Below are 21,403 nucleotides of genomic sequence, written 5' to 3'. Positions count from 1 at the left end.
CCACTGTGCCCTTTAATTGTCGCTGTGCCAATTGTCCCCACTGTGTCACTGTCCAGTCATCCATCCACCTCTGAGCTTTATATAACCTGCTGGGACTTGTAGTTCTCCATCGTCTCCTGGGGCTCAGGTGCATGCAATCCATCATCTTTGTCTAGTTTTTCTCACTGCTGGGACTTGTAGTCCCATAGATGGTGGATTGCATGCACCTGAGCCCAGGAGAAGATGGGGAACTACAAGTCCCAGCAGGTTATAATATAAGACACCCATCCACCTAGGAGCCTTATATTATAACCTGCTGGGACTTGTAGTTCCCCATCTTCTCCTGGGCTCAGGCTGCTGACAGCTGGCATTTCACCCATAATATGCATTGCATTGAACATTAAAAATCATTATCAGTGACAACCGCCCAGAAACTTTCAATAAGCAGGGGGGGGGGGGGGGGGGTCCTGACGGCCGCCTATTCGGCCAGATGGTACATTAAAAAAGTTTTAATAAGTGGGGGGGGTTAGTGCTGGAGGGTGCCGCGATTTTGCCCGAAAATATATTTCTCACATGGGGGACTGGGGGGGAAGGCATGGCTTCAGTTAGTTCCCTACCTCTTTGCAGCAGATCCTCTCACTCAGGCCGTGCGTGTTCTATTGAGCTGCAGCGCTGAGGTCACTTCCTGTGCTTGGAGAGTGGAGACTGTGAAAGAAAGCACCGCCCACTGGGGATGTGAAATAGTTCTATGCACTGTGTGCACTCACTGCACCCGCCCGGCCATCGCTCCGGAAATAGTGGCGCGTCGGTTTGCGCCACAAAGGCATATTTTAGCTGCCAGTGTAGCGCCGCGTCTGCAATTGCACAGACGTAGCTCTACCCAAACCGCACTATGCCCGGCGCCCGGTGCCGGGACACAGTGCACATAAGGATTTTTTTTTTTTTTTCGTTTTTTTAAAGGGACATGTTTAAAAAAAAAAAAAAAAAGTTTTTTTTTTTTTTTTTTTTTTACTGGCTGGGGGAGGGGGGGGGCGGCGCCCGGGCGCCCCCTATGGACGGGCCGCCACTGGCTACAAGGTGGATCGAGACAATTGATCTCTTCATCCCGAGGTATTTGCGGAGATCACCGACAAATGGGGTTGTCCCGAAAGCGGATCTGTTCGCAAACCAGGACAATCGCAAGACAGAGGAGTTCTTTTCTCTGAACCCAGCAGATCAATCATTGAGGATTGATGCTCTGGAGAATCCGTTGCCATTTGACCTCTGTTACGCCTTCCCGCCGATCAGACTTATTCCAGAAGTTCTCCGGAAGTTTCTCCTAGAAGAAACAGACCTTATCCTGAATGCCTCTTTCTGGCCCAATAGGCCATGATTTTCCCTGCTACAGACTCTGGTCTCGGAGATTCCACTGAGGCTTCCGAAGAGAGAAGACTTACTATAGCAGGGTCCAGTATCACACCCCCAGGTGGTTTCCTTTAAACTTGACGGCTTGGTATCTGAAGAAAACATACTAAGCGCCCAGGGGTTGTCTGACAAAGTAGTCAAGACTCTGGTGAATTGCAGAAAACCAGTCACTAGAGCCATATATTCCAAGGTTTGGAAAAAGTTTATCTCATGGTTATCAGAAAATCAAAGATCAACGCATGATGTTCCTTCTAATTTGGAATTTTTTCAAGAGGGTGTCGACAATGGTCTTTCAGTTAGTACCTTAAAGGTACAGGCGGCGGCTATCAGTGTTTTCCTCCAGTTTTCCCTCCTGAAAAATCCCACTATTGCTCGATTTTTTTTTTTTTTTTTTTTTAAAACCATTTATAGGGCCAGGCCAGTAGTGGTGATAAATGGTCCAACTTGGGACCTGTCCCCGGTGCTTCAAACTCCGGTAGAGTTTCATTTTGAGCCCCTAGAGGATATTTCTATTAAGTTACTTTAAAAACAATTTTTTTGGTAGCAATTACCTCAGCTTGTAGGGTAAGCGAGTTACAGGCCTTATCAGTGAGGGAGCCGTTCCTCACGATTTTTGAGGATCGTGTTGTTTTAAGAACTGATCCAGGTTTTTTTGCCTAAGGATGGCAGTACATTCCACAGATCGCAGGACATCGTACTGCCATCCTTGTTGTAGTTCGGCACAGGGCAACCAAGAAAGTTTAGTTTTTTAGATGTGAGAAGGATCCCTATCGTCTATCTGGAGGTCACCAAGACCTATAGGAAAACAGACGCCTTGTTTGTCCCTTTTTCAGGTACGCACAGGGGTAAGAGTGCATCTAAAGCCACATTGGCTAGATGGATAAAGCAAGCCATCTCTGAAGCTTAGACATGTGCATTCGTTTTCATCCGAATTTCAGGTATTTTTGTTATCACTTTAACAAACGATAACGAAAGCGCAGAGAACGAAAGATCCGCATAAACAAATGCTTTATTTTTGTTTTCGTTGCGGTCGAATGTGCCTAACATTAACTCTATTAGTCCAATATTATTCTACATAAAGAGAAAAATTCGACATTATAGAGACATGAAGAAGATTCGACACAGAGGGAAAAGATTCGACATTATAGAGACATGAAGAAGAGTCGACCATAGAAAGAAAAGAGTCGACACAGAGAGAAAAGAGTCGACACAGAGAGAAAAGATTCAACCGGAAAAATCGGGCGTGGCCGGATGCAGGAGGGAGTGAGAGCTCTGGAGTGAGTGTGTGAGTGCATCCACCTCCCCTACCTGCCTGAAAAATCATGCCGAGATAAAGTACTCAAACTCGGATTAAACTCGGATCTTTTTACCCCTCTGAAAACACCATAATGCACTCCATAATGTATTCCAGAGCCTGAATTGTGAACTTGTGCACAGCTTAAATCGGGAGTAACCAGCGGCAAAGCACAGGAACCTAGAACCCAGAAGCCCATAGGTACAGAGTATCGGCGGGCATTGTTGAGAGGCTCCACGGCACCTACCTTTTAGCTTTGCTTGGCGTCCGGTCACTGGACGGCTAGACGGCGTGACCAGGTGGCCCCCGGGGGCTGGAGGAGATCGGGAGTGGACTGTACTGTGCAGAGGAACGAGGGGGTACCCGTAGTACGGAGCTACTTGAGATCTTGCGAAGTCTCGCAAGATCTCGTATACACATGAGAGTGGGTCGCTGTGAGCATCAGAACTTTCGCCCGCACATAGCAGGGACTGAGACCTGGCAGCTGCAGCGTGTGGGGAGATCTCTACAGTGCGGATGGAGAGAACCCCATAAAGGGGAGAGGAGACCGCTGAGCACTGGGGGTGAGGTCCGCTGCTCTCTGTGCCAAATCCTGATGTATAGCTGGCTGGCTGTATAATATTAATCAGAGGGGGGGGGGGGGGGGGAACTCTTCTTTTTTTTTTTTTTTTTTTTCCCTTCCTTCCAATTTTTTTTTGCAAAACTCTGCAAAACCTGTAAAAATCTGTTAAAATCTGCATTAACTCTGCACTGATAACACACCGATACAGCAAAATTGCACCAATGCTGCATCTATACAGTGCCACGTATTATTGGCATTTTTGGCTGAACTAACGGCTATTAGTTATCTCTGAACAGTTCCTGAGTTGTTTTTTAAGAGCACTCTTTAATAAGAGGAAAAGTAGCAGAGGAGGTGTAGTTCAGTCCCATATGATCAAATAGACCTGGAAGTCCTGCTTACCTGTGATATTGTCTACCCCATAAGCCATGGTTGGGATGTTTTTCAAATTTTTTTTTTGTACCCTCAATAACCGCAGGCTAATAATTGCTCCCTTTTTTTCCTGACTTACTTGCAAAAAGAAAATGGCATAACGGCATTTGCCGTGAGTTATAAAGGATTGAGTTATAGTCAGTGATATAGTACTGGTAATACACCAGGGTGACACAATAGGAGTGGACTCTATAGGGGCGTCAAAGGATAAGTGAGGACAGTAATCTGTCCAATAAGTGCGGAGAAGGAGAGGAGCAACTAGTCCAGCATCTTCCAGTCCAAGGAGAAACTCAAGGCTCCCGCCCTACAAAGACTCAGGCAGTACAACCACCACAGGAGGGGGTCAATAATACCCGATCTGCAAAAAAACAGGCAGGAACGGCGGCGGCGGCGGCAAAGCTGGAACGCTTTGCCCGAACCTCCCTAACACCAACAAAGGGGACTCACCCTCAGCAATTAGCTCAAGCAAGACTGTTAGTGGTTCGGAAAAGTCAGGGTGGTGGTCAGGTATTGGCCAGTCCATCGGCTGCTGTGAAGCTCAACACGAAAACTGTGAGTACCAAAGGGGCAGGGGGAGGAAAAATACTGTAACTGCTGGTATTGCTGTTTTACCCCCTGTGAAGACAACTCAAACCATTATGGAGGGAGCACCCATAGAAAGGGAGGAAGAGCCTACGTTGAGGGATTTGTTGCATGCTATTAATGCCTGTAGAGACTCAATAACTGGCCTGGATGCAGAGCTTAAAGGCATTAATGGTGAGCTCCTTTCAATGGATGATAGGGTGAGTAAGACTGTGGAAAAAATGACTGTGCTGAAGGAGAGACTTAGTAGAGTGGAAGATGATCCTTATCCCCTCAAACAAGTAATTATCGATATGAAGAAACAGATGGATATACACGCTACAAAAATTGACGATTTAGAAAATAGAAATCGCAGAAACAATGTTAGAATAATAGGAATGCCCGAATAGAGTGAGGGAGCTAATGCAATAACATTTTTGGAGGGATGGTTTAGGGAGGTCTTTGGGGCTACATCCTTTTCACCATTTTTTGGTATTGAGAGAGCCCATCGTACCCCCTTTAAGCCTCAAGCGGGAAACAAATATCCCAGCCCACTACTTATTAAAATGTTTAACTACACTGATAAAGTGACTTTGCTTCGAAAGGCCAGAGAAAAGGGAGATATTTTTCTTAATGGGACGAGAATTTCATTCTATCAGGATTTTTCCCCAGATCTGCAGAGACAAAGAGGAGAATTTATACCGGTCAAACGAATGCTTCAACAACATAAATTAGACTATGCGCTACTTTACCCTGCACGCCTACGAGTAATGGCGAAAGATGGTACTCATTTTTTTGATACTCCAAAAAGTGTGGAAAGGTGGCTTGAAGAAAACAAGAAAGACCTTTAAAACCATCTTTTTTCTTTGGGACATAAGATAGGAGAACAGGTCTGGCATTGAGAACTTTTTTTTTTTTTTTTGTTATTTTTCCTGCATGAATTGCACAAATTTGCACAATTTAGTAGTAGCACAAGAGCATGTTTTTTTTTTGTTTATTTCTTTTTAGCTACAATGAAAAATGCACAAAATGCATAGAATGCATAGATTTGCATGATACAGCAGTAGGATGAGAGTATGGAGGGCCTAAGAAAACTGCTGCTAATGTAAAGCAGAGTGGGAGCTTAGGGGAAGAAGGATATAACTAGAAGTAAAACACTGAGTATGCACTTTAAATTAACCGAATAAAACAAGGAAGAGGCACTGAAGCACTAAAGTCAAAATGGGGGGGGGGAGTGGGAGGAAAGGTATAAAAGGAGTAAAGATGTATGGTAGAAGAAAGGAGCGAACGGGTATGAGCAGTGTCATCTTAAGAGCATTATAGGCCCCCGGGCAATACAGTGCACTGGGGCCCTGTCTACACAATCACGCACGAGAATTTACTGACAAAAATCATAACATTTACTGGCAGAACCACATCTTTTACTGCCAGTGCAAAAAAAAGTACCTAAAATTACAGTTTTCAGTGCCGAACAATGCAAATGTCAGTATTTAAACTATAAAATGTCTTCATTGACATGAAGGTCAGGTTACTATAACCCAGCCAGCAGAGCGTTTCCTCTTACATCAGAGTCTGCAGGATGCCCCCTTACAGTGAAAGGGAACTCTTATGTAAAGGGGACGCTGCAGACATGGGCGTCCACTGAAATTTTTTCAGGGGGGGGGGGGCACTATATATATGCAATATGCATTTAACCCTTTCTTCAAACGCTAGCAGGGGTTAAAAGCACCCTGCTAGCGGCCAAATAGCGCAGCTAAAATGATGGTAAAGCGGCCAGATAACGCAGCCAGCTGGCAGTGTGAAATAGCTCTTGAGATAATTCAGCTTCACTCCATGCCCATATAAATATAGCCTAGAGAATGTACAGACCCCCCTTCAGCACAGATGGACCCCCCTTCAGCACAGATGGACCCCCCTTCAGCACAGACCCCTCCATTCAGCACAGACCCCTCCATTCAGCACAGACCCCCCATTCTGCACAGACCCCTCCATTCAGCACAGATGGACCCCCCCTTCAGCACAGCCCCCCATTAAGCACAGACCCCCCCTTCAGCACAGATTGACCCCCATTCAGCACAAACACCCCCTTCAGCACAGACGGACCCCCCCCCATCCCAATTAGTACCTCAGATCAGCCATCAGCACGGCATGGGCACAGCAGGTTCCCTGTGTAAACATAAGCACTGGAGGGGGAGGTGGCTTTACTCTGCTCGCTGTGTCTGTGTGACATCCGGCCCGGAACTGCTCAGACAGCCCACAGCCGCGAGACTCTTCAACATTCTCGATTTTCCAGGGGGGGTCAATTGCCCCCCCTTGCCCTATGGAGCGGACACCCATGGCTGCAGATCATGATCTAAGGAGGGAACTCTGATGTGGAGGGGGGCTCCACAATTTTTTACTGGAGTTGCTGGGCAGCCGGTGGGGCCCCCCAGGCAAGCGGGGCCCCCGGGCAACTTCCCAGTGTGCCCAATGGAAAAGATGGCCCTGGGTATGAGTGAGGGTGATGTAGGGAGGTATGTGAGAGAAGTGTGTAGGAGTAGGAGCGGTAGTGAGGCCATAGGTACAACCCTGGGGGTGGGCCAGGGGGGGGGGGGAAGGGGGGACTAAAGACAAATCACTAAATACTAATCTACAAGCACAGTCACAAACAGTAAGGTGGCGAGATATGAATTATGTATGCACTAGACGGTATAGGAGTATTAATAGAGAAACACGATTACTGCTAGATTTATCGTTTTCATATACCATGGCAGAGGGAAATTTTGTAAGCTTTTCTTCCTTTGTTGTTTTGGTAAATTTTAGTATAATTTTTTGTTTGATAAGTCTCAATGAATAAGGTAACAAAGAAGGGAGTATTACTTATGACATGGAATATCAGGGGTCTAGGGAATAGAGATAAAAGGAACGCAATGTTTAGATACTTTGATAGGCTGCAGCCTCAGATAATATGCTTACAGGAGACACATTTGCAGCCTGACTCTATCCACCGGCTGAGTTCACGCAAATATTCGAGGCAATACCATTCCACATACTCATCCTATTCGAGGGGGGTTAGCGTAATGGTGTCTGCAAATGTGTTGTTTGAATGTATTCAACAACGGGTGGACGAAGAAGGCAGATCCTGTTATGCAAACTGAATAAGTTAACATGTATTATTGCTGCAATCTATATTCCCCCCCCCCCCCATTTTCTGCGGTACCCCTGAGAAGGCTGGCACAATTCATGGCTTTATACCCAGATACCCCTGTGCTAGCGCTAATATTCTGGATCGAGGATTGGACAGAGTGGCCCAGATTCAAGAAGCACTTGCGCCCGCGCAACCATAGGTTGCGCGGCGCAAGGGCTTACTTGCTCCGGTGTAACGAGTGCTCCTGATTCAGGAACCTCGTTACACCGACTGCAGCCTAGGATGTGACAGACATAAGCCTCCTTATGCCTTCACATCCCAGGCTGCATTCTTGTGTTGGCCGCCATTGTGATCGGCGAATAGTATGCAAATTGCATACTACCACCGATTCACAAAAGTTGCGCGGGCCCTGCTCACGCAAGGTACAGAGTTTCCGTACGGCGCCTTTAGCATAAGGCTGCTCCTGCTAATAGCAGGGGCAACCAATGCTAAAGTATAGCTGCGCCTCCCGCCCGTGAAATTTAAATTTCACGTCGTTTACGTAAGTGAACCGTGAATGGCGCTGGACGCCATTCACGCTCACTTAGAAGCAAATGACGTCCTTGCGACGTCATTTGCCGCAATGCACGTCGGGAAAGTTTCCCGACGGAGCATGCGCTGTTCGCTCGGCGCGGGAGCGCGCCTAATTTAAATGATTCCCGCACCCGGCGGGATCATTTACATTAGGCAGCCTTGCGCCCGGCTGTTTAGCATATTGCCCGCGCAATTTACGGAGCAACTGCTCCGTGAATCGCGGGCAAAGCGCAATATTTGCGTGGGCGCAGAGAAAAATATTTGCTCTTTGCCCACGCAAATATTGCGCGATTCTACCTGAATCTGGGCCAATGTCTTTGATACCTAAGACGATGGACAGATGGTTGGAAAAACTATTTGCTCTGTTGCTTTCAGAAGTGGGACTCCGTGATGTGTGGAGGGAGAGACATGGTGACGAGAGATGCTATTCGTGTCACTTGGCCTCGTATGGCGGACTCTCTCGAATAGATCTGGGTGTGGGAAACGAAACATTAATGCAAAGGTGTCATGGTCTTACCTCTCTCCTGTCTCCTTCGTTTGACATGTGCTGGCGGCCATCTTGGTTTCTAGGTCTCTTGTAGCCTCCCACCCTGCGGCTCCTCCTTCCCACTGGGAGGAGCTGGATACCTGGCTCACATATATAGGAGGTCTGTGACTTCAGTTCCTTGCTTGGTCCTCCTGTGTGCACATGCTTCTAAGACTGCTGCTGCTTCTGGTTCCGATCCTGGCTTCGTCTGACTTCTCTGCTGGTTCCTGATCCTGGCTTCGTCTGACTTCCCTGCTGGTTCCTGATCCTGGCTTCGTCTGACTACTCTTCTGGTTCCTGACCTCTGGTTTCACCATCCGTTGGACTTTTGCTTTACAGCTTGATTTTCAATAAAGCCTTCTTATTTTCACTTATCTCTTGTTGTACGTCTGGTTCATGGTTCCGTAACATTAGGACCAAGCCATGAATTTTGACGGTACAGAGCCATCCTCGCTACCCACGCTGGTTGCCAGACTTGATCAGCTGGAGTCCCTGTTGGGTCAGTTCGCCGTGGCGTTGCAAACCCTGCTTGAACGCACGGTTCATGTCGCTCCCGTTGCCGATGGGTCGGTTGTCGCTCCTGGGCCCGCTCCTACTGCCGCTCCGGTTGTTGCGCCAGAGTCTACCCCGACACCTGATGTTGCGCCTGCGGTGTTTCGGGGTATGTCCGGTTCTGCCCCCCTTCCACAGCGATTTGGGGGAGAGCCAACTCAGTGCCGAGGTTTCCTTAACCAAGTGGGCATTTATTTCGAGTTGCTGCCACATGCCTTTCCCACTGAGAGATCAAAGGTGGGGTTCTTGATCTCGCTGCTCTCTGACAAGGCCTTGTCCTGGGCCAGTCCTTTATGGGAGAACAACAATCCGGTGGTTGCCGAGTTTTCCGGTTTTGTTGCTTCTCTTCGGAAGGTATTCGATGTGCCGGCTCGCGCCGCCTCTGCTGCGAAGCTCCTTATGTCCGTCAGACAGGGTTCACGATCCGTAGCCGAATACGCCATTGAGTTTCGTACCCTGGCAGCAGAGGTAGGTTGGAATAATGAGGCCCTGGTCGCTGCTTTCTCTCATGGTCTCTCGGATGCTTTGAAGGATGAGGTTGCAGCTAAGGACCTACCAGTGGAGCTCGAGGCTCTTATTTCTTTCCTGATTTTGATTGACACCAGACTCAGGGAGAGACCTTCCTTTAAGGAGTGCCTGCGGAGGCCTCCTAACAGTTTGGCGCCTAAGTTTGCTGTCCCACCCGTGCCTCCCTCTCCTCCCACGCCTCCTGGGGTTGACTTGTCTGGGGGTGGACCCTCGCAGCTGGGGTTTGCTCGCTTGTCCGAGGGGGAGAGGGTACTCCGGAGACGCGAGGGCCGATGCATGTACTGTGGTCTCGATGGGCATTTTCGGTTGGCATGTCCGAACCGTCCGGGAAACGCTCGCACCTGAGATCCTGTCGGGGGCAGATCTTGGGTGGAGTCTCCTCGTCCCCGGTTTCCCGTGTTGATAAACCACTGATCACTGTTGTCCTCTCCTGGGTCGGGGGCTCGGTGACGACCCAGGCGTTGGTGGACTCTGGTGCTGGTGGTTTTTTCATTGATAGTGAGTTCGCTGCCGCCAATTCCATTCCTCTACAGGCTCGAGGTTCCCCGCTGGCTCTAGAGGCGATAGACGGCAGACCCCTCCAACCGTCACACGTGACTCATGAGACCCTTCCAGTGGGGGTAGCCATTGGTGCCGCTCACAGAGAGTCGGTCTGCTTCCAAGTTATTTCGTCTCCACACTACTCGGTGGTCTTGTGGTACCCCTGGCTCCAGAAGCATAATCCGACTTTTGACTGGAGATCGGCCGAGATCCTCTCATGGTCACCACAGTGTGGGGCTAAGTGCATCCATGGGCCTGTCAAGTTGCTGTGTACTTCCTCGGACTCTCTGTTGCCTCCTGAATACGAGCAGTACCGGGATGTATTCGATAAGGTACGCGCAGTTGCCCTACCTCCGCACCGCCCATATGATTGTGCCATTGAGTTACAACCTGGTGCCGTTCCTCCTCGCGGCAAGGTCTATCCACTGTCGGTTGCGGAGAATGAGGCCATGGAGGAGTACGTGATGGAGGCGCTGTCCCGTGGTCACATTCGCAAATCCTCGTCCCCGGCAGGGGCTGGATTTTTCTTTGTGAAAAAGAAGGGCGGTGAGTTGAGGCCTTGCATCGATTACAGGGGTCTCAATCGCATCACGATCAAGAACGCTTACCCGATACCCTTGATTTCCGAGCTGTTCGATCGCCTTAAAGGGGCCACGGTCTTTACCAAACTCGACCTGAGGGCGGCATATAACCTGGTAAGGATCAAGGCGGGCGATGAGTGGAAGACCGCCTTTAACACCAGGACCGGTCATTATGAATCCTTGGTTATGCCCTTTGGGTTGTGCAATGCGCCCGCAGTCTTTCAGGAATTCATCAACGATGTTTTCCGTGACCTGTTGCAGCAGTGTGTGGTGGTCTATTTGGATGACATCTTGGTATATTCTGAATCCAGGGAGGCTCACATTCTGGATGTCAAACGAGTGTTGCAACGGTTACGAGAGAACAAGCTGTTCGGTAAGCTTGAGAAATGCGAATTTCACCGATCCCAGGTAACCTTCCTAGGTTACATCATTTCCGCTGAGGGGTTCTCCATGGATCCTGAGAAGGTTTCGGCTGTCTTACAGTGGCCTCAGCCCAGTGGTCTTCGTTCCTTGCAGCGTTTTTTGGGCTTCGCCAATTATTATCGGAAGTTCATCAGGGACTTCTCCATGCTGGCCAAGCCTCTCACGGATCTGACCAGGAAGGGCAGTAATTCCCAGGTCTGGCCGCTCGAGGCCATCCGGGCTTTTGAGGCCCTAAAATCCGCCTTTGTGTCAGCTCCGATTCTGTCTCATCCCAACCCTGGGTTGCCCTTTGTCCTCGAGGTGGACGCGTCCGAGACGGGAGTAGGCGCCCTTCTGTCTCAGCGTAGGACACCAGAGGGTCCGCTGCTTCCTTGTGGGTTTTACTCCCGGAAACTGTCATCCGCGGAGTGCAACTATCAGATTGGTGACAGGGAGTTATTGGCCATAGTGCAGGCTCTCAAAGAGTGGAGGCACTTGCTCGAGGGCTCGGTGGTTCCGGTTCTCATCCTGACGGACCACAAGAATCTGACCTACCTTTCTGAGGCCAAGAGATTGACACCACGTCAGGCCAGATGGGCTCTGTTCTTGTCACGTTTTAATTACGTGGTCTCCTACCTACCTGGTTCCAAGAACATCAGGGCGGATGCCTTATCACGGCAGTACTCCGAGCTGTCCAGGGAGGAATCTATACCGACTTCGGTCATACCTCCGAATCAGATCCTGGCCGCCATTCGCACCAGCCTGACCTCTCCCCTTGGTGAGCAGATTTTGGCGGCTCAGTCTGGTGCTCCCTCTGGGACACCCAACGGCAGATGTTTTGTGCCTGAGGAGTTGCGCACTCGGTTGTTGCGAACCTACCATAACTCCAAGACCGCGGGGCATCCTGGTAAGAATCAGCTGTCCTGGGCTGTTTCACGTCTGTTCTGGTGGCCTTCCCTACGTTCCGACATCGCCGCATATGTAGCGGCATGCTCTGTTTGTGCCCAAAGTAAGTCCCCTCGGCACCTTCCGTTGGGCCTGCTGCAACCCATAGCCACCGGGGAGCGCCCATGGTCACACCTGGGGATGGATTTCATTGTGGACCTCCCTGCATCCCGAGGCCATACGGTCATTCTCATGATTGTGGATCGGTTTTCCAAAATGTGCCACTGTGTTCCTCTCAAGAAGTTACCCTCTGCACAAGAGTTGGCCACGATTTTTGCCCGGGAGGTCTTCCGGTTGCACGGTTTGCCCAAAGAGATAGTGTCGGATCGGGGGAGTCAGTTTGTGTCCAGGTTCTGGCGCGCCTTTTGCTCCCAGTTGGGGATTCATCTCTCCTTCTCCTCGGCCTACCACCCTCAGTCCAATGGGGCCGCAGAACGATCCAATCAGGCCTTGGAGCAATTCCTTCGTTGCTATGTCTCCGATCACCAGGACAATTGGGTTGACCTCCTGCCTTGGGCTGAGTTTGCCAGGAACACGGCTGTGAACTCTTCCTCTGGGACGTCTCCCTTCATGGCCAATTATGGGTTCCAACCTGCCGTGTTACCGGAGGCATTCTCTCCCCAGGATATTCCGGCTGTGGAGGATCACCTTTCTGCTCTACGTGCTTCTTGGGTACAGATCCAGAGGTCCCTTGAGGTCTCTGCGCAGCGCCAGAAACTCCAGGCTGATCGCAGACGAGCACCTGCTCCTTCCTACCAGGTCGGAGACCGTGTATGGTTGTCCACCCGCAACCTCAACCTTCGAGTGCCCACTCCCAAGCTGGCTCCTCGCTTTGTTGGTCCCTTCCGAGTGCTTCGCAGGGTAAACCCGGTAGCCTATGCCCTTGCGCTTCCACCTGGCATGCGGATCTCCAACGTGTTTCATGTCTCCCTGTTGAAGCCACTGGTGTGCAATCGCTTCACTTCCTCGGTTCCTCGGCCTCGTCCGGTCCAAGTGGGCAATCATGAGGAGTATGAGGTGAGCAATATCCTGGACTCACGCCTGGTTCGCGGTCGGGTGCAGTTTTTGGTCCACTGGCGTGGTTATGGTCCTGAGGAGCGTTCCTGGGTTCCCTCCGCAGATGTCCATGCTCCTGCCTTGCTCCGAGCCTTCCACGCACGCTTCCCTCAGAAACCGTTTTTTGCACCGCGGAGGAGGGGCCCTTGAGGGGGAGGTACTGTCATGGTCTTACCTCTCTCCTGTCTCCTTCGTTTGACATGTGCTGGCGGCCATCTTGGTTTCTAGGTCTCTTGTAGCCTCCCACCCTGCGGCTCCTCCTTCCCACTGGGAGGAGCTGGATACCTGGCTCACATATATAGGAGGTCTGTGACTTCAGTTCCTTGCTTGGTCCTCCTGTGTGCACATGCTTCTAAGACTGCTGCTGCTTCTGGTTCCGATCCTGGCTTCGTCTGACTTCTCTGCTGGTTCCTGATCCTGGCTTCGTCTGACTTCCCTGCTGGTTCCTGATCCTGGCTTCGTCTGACTACTCTTCTGGTTCCTGACCTCTGGTTTCACCATCCGTTGGACTTTTGCTTTACAGCTTGATTTTCAATAAAGCCTTCTTATTTTCACTTATCTCTTGTTGTACGTCTGGTTCATGGTTCCGTAACAAAAGGGTAAGGGATTCGGCCTATGAGCCAAGACTATTGTCGGATCATTCCCCATTCTGGGTTAAACTGGATGCCACGGTTGCAACAGGTCGCCCACTGTGGAAAGTGAACCCGTTTTGGCTGACCTTGCTCCCATCCCCAGATGGGACGGTAGGCCTGCTACAGGAGTATTGGCAACTTAACAGGGGTACGACCAGTGCAGGGGTGGTATGAGATGCATTAAAAGCATTTTTGAGGGGGTGCCTGATTAGGGAAATATCGGGCATCAAGACCCGCTCCAGGGAATGGGAGGATAAAGTCCGGGATGAAATGAAAATCAGAGAACAAGCGCTGGTAGTAGATCCCTCTCAGAGTAATCAGGATTCCTGGGTAGAGGCGCAATCTTTGTACAACTCGTTACTGTTGACGGCAGCTGAGAAGAGGAGATATTTTTACCAACAGAGTCATTTTGAGGAAGGGGAAAATACGGGACACATTCTAGCACTGGTAGCTAGGGAGCAAAGGGTTTCCTCGAACATTTTGGCTATAAGAGTGGAGTCCGGGGATATCTGATATCTTAGATGATTTCTATGAGTTCTATAGGGAGCTATACTCCTCCAGAACTAAGACGGTAGGCTCGGAGAGGCTCTCTTTTCTTCAGGGCTGCCCCATCCCCCAACTGGCTGAGGAGAATAGGGAGATGTTAAATCTCCCTATCACATTGGCAGAACTGAAGGAAGCTTTGGAAGGGGCTGCACGACATAAATCTCCAGGTCCAGATGGACTACCAGCGGAGGTATACTCTCAATACGGAGAGGTTATATTGCAGCCCTTGCTGGAAGCATTATCTGAGGCAGTGGAAAAGGGAACTCTACCAGACAGTATGCAGGAGGCTATAATTATACTACTCCCTAAACCAGGTAAAGATAAGCTGTCCCGAGATTAATACCGCCCAATCTCCTTACTAAACACGGATATCAAACTTCTAGCTAAAATCCTGGCCAAAAGGTTATCGCAGGTTATAGACAGGCTGGTGCATCAGGATCAGTCCGGTTTTATACCTAACCGGTCAACTGCCGATAATATAAGAAGACTATATATGAACTTACAGGTGGCGGTGGATAACACGGGGGGTAGGGCTATTCTGTCACTGGATGCTACTAAAGCGTTCGATAGTGTGGAGTGGCCCTACCTCTTTGAAATATTAAATAGGTTTGTATTAGGAGACAGGTTCATAACATGGGTAAAGGTGCTTTACTCAAAACCTAGAGCTAGACTCTGAGTTAATAATAACCTCTCCCTCCCATTTGAGCTACACAGAGGCACCCGGCAGGGATTCCCGTTGTCCCCACTCGTGTTCGCCCTGGCAGTCAAGCCGTTGGCAATATTGCTTAGAACCACATCGGAGGTGGCTGGGTTTTGCAGAGGCCAGAGGGAAGAAAAAATCTCCTTATATGCAGATGATATACTTATATATTTAGGCGATACGGCAGCGTCGCTGCGAACAGCAATGGGGATAATAGGAGAATTTGGAAACTTCTCTGGGTTCAATATAAACTGGTCTAAATCAATATTAATGCCTATAGATCCATTGAGGGATCAGCTACCAGTAGGAGCAGAGCAGATCACTATATCAAGTAGGTTTTGTTACATGGGGGTGGTGGTGTCCCCGAATGCGGCTGAATATCTTCAGCTGAACTTGGGTCCACTACTGGCAAAACAAAGAGAAAAATGTGACAGCTGGTGCAAACTCCCCCTATCAGTGGTAGGGAGAGCCAATTTAATTAAAATGGTATGGGCTCCACAATTCCTATATATCTTCCATAACTCACCGATGTGGATATCGAACAAATGGTTTAAAAGAATTGATACCCAGATGCGGGAGCTGATATGGAAAAAAAAGGTAGCAAGGATTAGTTTAACTACCTTACAATATGGAAAGGATAGAGGGGGGGGATTGGCGGTACCTCACCCCAAAACTTACTTCTTAGCCTTTTTAGATACAACAGCTGACGGGAAGAAGGAGAAAACCCCAATAGAAATATGGTGACCGGTATTGACCCCTCATTAAAGGCAGCCTCCCATCTTGAGATGGGCTTGCCTAGTATGCCACAATCAGCACCCACAGGAACTCTCATCAGAAAGGTATGGGGGGAGCTACGGAAGACTTTGGGGACAGAGGGGGTGTTACCATTTACCCCAATATGGAACAACCCTGGATATGTAGGGCTACAGGATTTGGAAGGCTTTAATTCTTGGAAAAAGAGGGGAATCTGGTTCTCTTCACAGTTATATGAGGGTGATAACAAAAATATATGAGGGATTGATGGCAACAATTCAGAACCATGCCTCCCTTAGAAGCCGCAGGAGATGGGGGGAAGACATTGGGGAGGTAGACGAAGGGTGCTTGAGTCTGTCCCGGTGGTGTCCGTTTCTGCTGGGAGCTGGGAGCTGATATGGAAAAAAAAGGTAGCAAGGATTAGTTTAACTACCTTACAATATGGAAAGGATAGAGGGGGGGGATTGGCGGTACCTCACCCCAAAACTTACTTCTTAGCCTTTTTAGATACAACAGCTGACGGGAAGAAGGAGAAAACCCCAATAGAAATATGGTGACCGGTATTGACCCCTCATTAAAGGCAGCCTCCCATCTTGAGATGGGCTTGCCTAGTATGCCACAATCAGCACCCACAGGAACTCTCATCAGAAAGGTATGAGGGGAGCTACGGAAGACTTTGGGGACAGAGGGGGTGTTACCATTTACCCCAATATGGAACAACCCTGGATATGTAGGGCTACAGGATTTGGAAGGCTTTAATTCTTGGAAAAAGAGGGGAATCTGGTTCTCTTCACAGTTATATGAGGGTGATAACAAAAATATATGAGGGATTGATGGCAACAATTCAGAACCATGCCTCCCTTAGAAGCCGCAGGAGATGGGGGGAAGACATTGGGGAGGTAGACGAAGGGTGCTTGAGTCTGTCCCGGTGGTGTCCGTTTCTGCGTCGCACAAACTGTCGCAACTTTTTATACTACACAGGGCTTACAGAACTGCGCCACAACTACATAGATGGGGAAGAAGGGATACTCCTATGTGCCCAAAATGTAAGGCCCAGCAGGGGGACTTCATACATTTTGATTTGGAGATGCCCAAAGCTTTATAGGTACTGGGAGGAAGTATCACAGTGTATTACTAGAGTGGCACAGGTACCAGTTCCATTGGATCCCCTAGTATATCTGCTAGGGGCCATTGACCCGGGAGAGTACACAAAAGGAAAGTATTATATGATAACAAGACTGCTGTATTTGGCAAGAAAACTCATAGCACGTTATTGGATGGCCCCCGGGATTCCCACGGGGAAACAATGGATTGCGTATGTCAACTCCCTGTTGGGTAGAGAACATCTGGCATATAAACGTAGGAAAGCAGAGGGCAAATTTGAGGAGATTTGGTATTCCTGGTTGAGAGACGTGAGGGTCGCACCACCAAAACTGGTGTTGGATAGATTATCTATGTAGAGTGCAGAGGACAGGGGGGGGGAGGGGGTGGGATATAGAAATTTAGTGACGTACATTAGAATCTCATAGGACTACAAAAATGTTGTATAATGTATGTCATGTGAACTGAAATGGATGCCGAATAGGCATATATGTGTATGAAATTAGAAAAGATAAAAATAAAGTGGATTAAAAAAAAAAGAGAGAAAAGATTCAACATTATACAGACATGAAGACGATTTGACATAGAGAGAAAAGATTCGACATTATAGAGACATGAAGATTCGACGAAGTAGCTAAAAACATATGATTGCAGTGAGCGGACATTTATGGTGAAATGCTCGGCCCATAGGCTATAGAAGAATTCTAATGTTGGTTGACTAGTAATAATAATAAATAATTATTAGTCATACAACATTAGAATTCTACTATAGCTTGTAGGTGGAACATTGGACCGGAAATGTACGTACAGTTTCGCTGCTCCGTTGGATCGTCTTCTTTTTTTTTTTTTTTTAAGATTCGGCCAAATCTTCTTAGAACATTCGACAGACACCATAAGCCTTCAATGACAGATTCAACCTTAATTCATTTGGATTTTCGGACGAATGCATTTTTTAACGAAATTGATAAAAACGAATTTCGGGAGTAACTAAATAAATGTATTTTTCGAACGAAATTCCGAAACAAAATATTTCAGTGTGCACATGTCTACTGAAGCTTACAAAATTAGAGAAGTTCCTCCACCTTTTGTCACTGAGCATTCAACAAGAGCCTTGTCTGCGTCTTGGGCTGAGAGAGCTGGTGCCTCACCGGAACAAATTTGCAGGGCTGCCACATGGTCCAGTTATTCGACCTTCATTAAACATTATTGCCTGGATCTGCTCAGGAGCAGGCTTTTGGTCGAAAGGTCCTTCAGGCAGTTGTCACACCCTAGACTGGTAAGTTCTGGCTCATCGTCTATTGCGCTGTCCTGGAAGACGCTTGAGAGAAAAGCTGAGTTAGACTTACCGGTAACTCCTTTTCTGAGAGTCTTTCAGGACAGCCAGATTCCCACCCGGTTTTGTCTGGAGGTTTTGTGTATTATGCATATGTTTTTCAGGGAAGTCCTACGATTCTCGAGAAGACTGACATGGGATCTGGAGGACCGCCCTTTTATCTGGTGGGGGTAACGTGTTTCCTGTCCTGGTAGGAGGAGCCATAGGTCTCATGGGCTGTCCTGGAAGACTCTCAGAAAAGGAGTTACCATTAAGTGTAACTCAGCTTATTTACAGCAAGTCGAATTCTTGCTTTCATCAAGATTACCTCTATAGGGTTACGGTGTGAAGGCCCCACGACACCCAAAGCCCAATTTTAACGCCCCTGTTACTTCTATCCAAAGTGACTCCAGAATGTATCAAAAAAATCTCTAATCTTGTTCCCGGTGCAGTACATTGTGGCCTCCATCGTACACGCTGGCTCCCCAATTGTTGCTGAGCAAAATAAAGGCAGGACAAATTAAAAAAAAGTTTCGGCTTTATAAATTCAATTATTGCTTCAGCCGATTCTAGACACGGTATAGACCTGCCACTTTACATTTAGACTAATGCCCCTTTCACACTTGTGTGACTTCAAAGTCGCGTGATTTTGCCGCGATTCCAATGACTGCCTGTGTAAGTGGCAACAAAATCGGACCAAATTAGTGCAGGGACTACTTTGAAGTAGGCACAACTTAAAGCGGGGGTTCACCCGTACATAAGACTTTTTTCCCTTAGATGGATGCTCGTTTTGTCTAGGGGAATCGGCTAGTTGTTTTAAAATATGAGCTGTACTTACCGTTTACGAGATGCATCTTCTCCGCCGCTTCCGGGTATGGGCTGCGGGACTGGGCGTTCCTATTTTGATTGACAGTCTTCCGAGAGGCTTCCGACGGTCGCATCCATCGCGTCACGATTTTCCGAAAGAAGCCGAACGTCGGTGGGCAGGCGCAGTATAGAGCCGCACCGACGTTCGGCTTCTTTCGGCTACTAGTGACGCGATGGATGCGACCGTCGGAAGCCTCTCGGAAGACTGTCAATCAAGAAGGAACGCCCAGTCCCGAAGACCCATACCCGGAAGCGACGGAGAAGATGCATCTCGAAAACGGTAAGTACGGCTCATATTTTAAAACAACTAGCCGATTCCCCTAGACAAAACGAGCATCCATCTAAGGGGAAAAGAGAAAAAAAAACATAATTGGGTGAACTCCCGCTTTAAAGTCATGCCAGTATGAATGGTAGTCATTGAAAATCATGGAGAATGATTTGTCATAGGATTTTGCAGTCCAAAATCGTGGGACAAGTCGCACAAGTGTGAAAGGGGGCTAAGGGGACCCCCAGGCACTTTATTGGAAGGAATTTTTAGGCTTTCACTTTCAAAATACAAAAATCAGTACTCATTTAAAAATAACTTTTTTCAAAAACTTTGTTTGTTAATGATACATTTCCCCGGGCAGGACCCGGACCCCTATAACCATTGTATGCCCAATTACTTACATTTTAAGCCTTCAAAATGGGCACTTGACGTTCGGGATCCCATTGACTTGTATGGGGTTCGTTATTCGGGTCCGAACTTTTGCAGGTGTTCGAAAGTTCTGGTCCGAACTGAACAGGGGTCCGTTTGGCTCATCCCTAGTCCTGACCCCTGCACTATATACTCTATGTTGTACATGACATACTCCTGATGTATACACTCTATGTTGTACATTACATACTCTTAATCCCCGCACTATATACTCTTTTGTATATATTACATACTCCTGACCCCTGCACTATATACACTATGTTGTACATTAGACACTCCTGACCCCTGCACTATATACTTTGTTGTACATTAATTATTCCTGACCCCTGCGCTATATACTCTACTCATTTGCGAGTGGAAAATTAGGTCTGGCGAGGAGCTTGGCTGCCGGGGGGGGGGGGGGGGGAAGGACCACTGGCGGGTGGGGTTGATTGGTAGCTGTTCTCCCAGTGATTGTCCCGGGGAAGGGAGCATGGAGAAAGAGGAAAGCTGCGGGATCACAGAGCGGGGAAGCACGCTGTTACAGCTTACATTACAATTGCTTCCGCTCTGCTCGCCATCATACACAGCCCCGCCTCCTCCTGACCCCGCGCCTGTGATAGACAGAGCGCCGGTCCAATGCTGGGATGTGTTCTGTCTATCACAGGCGCGGGGTCAGGAGGATGCGGGGCTCTGTATGATGGTGAGTGAAAGGAATAGTAAGCTGTTCCGGCGTGCTTTCCCGCTCTTTGATTCTGCAGCTCTCTTCTTCCTCCAGTCATGATCCGGCCACCCTCTCTCTTCTTCTGCCCAGATGAGGCTGCATACCATGGGCACAGTGAGGTTGCAATGGTGGGCACTGACCAGGCTGCACTGATATAATTGTTGTTAAATATTTCATGCAGAATTAAGTTACAAAATATTAAGTGCCATTTCATGAGATAATTTATGGGCGCGTGTTTAAGGGCGGAATTAGGGGTTGGGTGGGGTAACTGGTGGTGAGTAACCCTTGAGGCCTGGATAGTAGCTCAGTTTGTGAGTGAGTGAAAAAACTTGTATAGCGCAGCACATGCGAACTGAATCGCATCTGGGCGCTCGTTTGACCATTTATCCTTTGAACTCAAAAGAGATGGGTTTTGATCTTTCTCCTAAAGGCCAAGTGGTTCTCCTCCAACCGAATGCTGGTTGGTAAAGCGTTCCATAGTCTGGGGCCTTGAACTGCAAATCTTCGCTCTCCTTTGGATTTGTATCTGGCTTTGGGTATTTTGAGTAGATTATGGTTTGTGGATCGCAGAACGTGATTGGAATTGTGAGCTTTTATTTTTTGGCATAGATAGATCCTTCCCATGGATGCACTTATGCGTCAGACAGAGTGCTTTAAAAGCAATTCTGTCTTTTACTGGCAACCAATGAAGGGATCTCAACGAAGGTGAGATTGATTCCCAAGGTTTTTTCCCCAGTCACAAGTCTGGCGGCCGTGTTTTGAACGACTTGCAGACGAGTGATTTGGTACTTTTGGAGTCCGAGATAGAGGGCATTTGCATAGTCCAGTCTGGAGTTGAGAATTGTTCCCACCACGACTGCTATGTCTTCTTTAGAAATAAATGGAATAAGTCTGCGTAGTAGGCGCAGCAGATGGTGAGATCCGCTGACTACTGACCCTATTTGTGCATCTATTGTCATGTAGGTGTCGAGAATGACTCCGAGACTTTTGACTTTGGTGCTAGGGGTGATAGTTTTTCCCAGAATGGGTGGAG

At 48.4% G+C, this 21,403-nt stretch overlaps 1 protein-coding gene across 1 annotated transcript in view; it reads left to right on the top strand.

Moving 5' to 3' along the window:
- Positions 1-14,331: 14,331 nt before the first annotated feature.
- Positions 14,332-21,403, top strand: part of LOC120928169 (zinc finger protein 850-like) — a gene marked incomplete at its 3' end in the record, with an annotated part of 156,369 nt that continues 149,297 nt past the window's right edge. Inside the window, exons 1-2 of the mRNA XM_040339280.1 lie at positions 14,332-14,551; positions 15,218-15,396. Of these exons, the coding sequence (XP_040195214.1) occupies positions 14,332-14,551; positions 15,218-15,396 (399 nt within the window). The remainder of the gene's footprint in view (positions 14,552-15,217; positions 15,397-21,403) is intronic.

This window comes from Rana temporaria, chromosome 2, assembly GCF_905171775.1.
Source record: "Rana temporaria chromosome 2, aRanTem1.1, whole genome shotgun sequence".
Classification (NCBI taxonomy): domain Eukaryota; kingdom Metazoa; phylum Chordata; class Amphibia; order Anura; family Ranidae; genus Rana; species Rana temporaria.
This window is presented reverse-complemented; position numbering and strand designations above follow the sequence as displayed.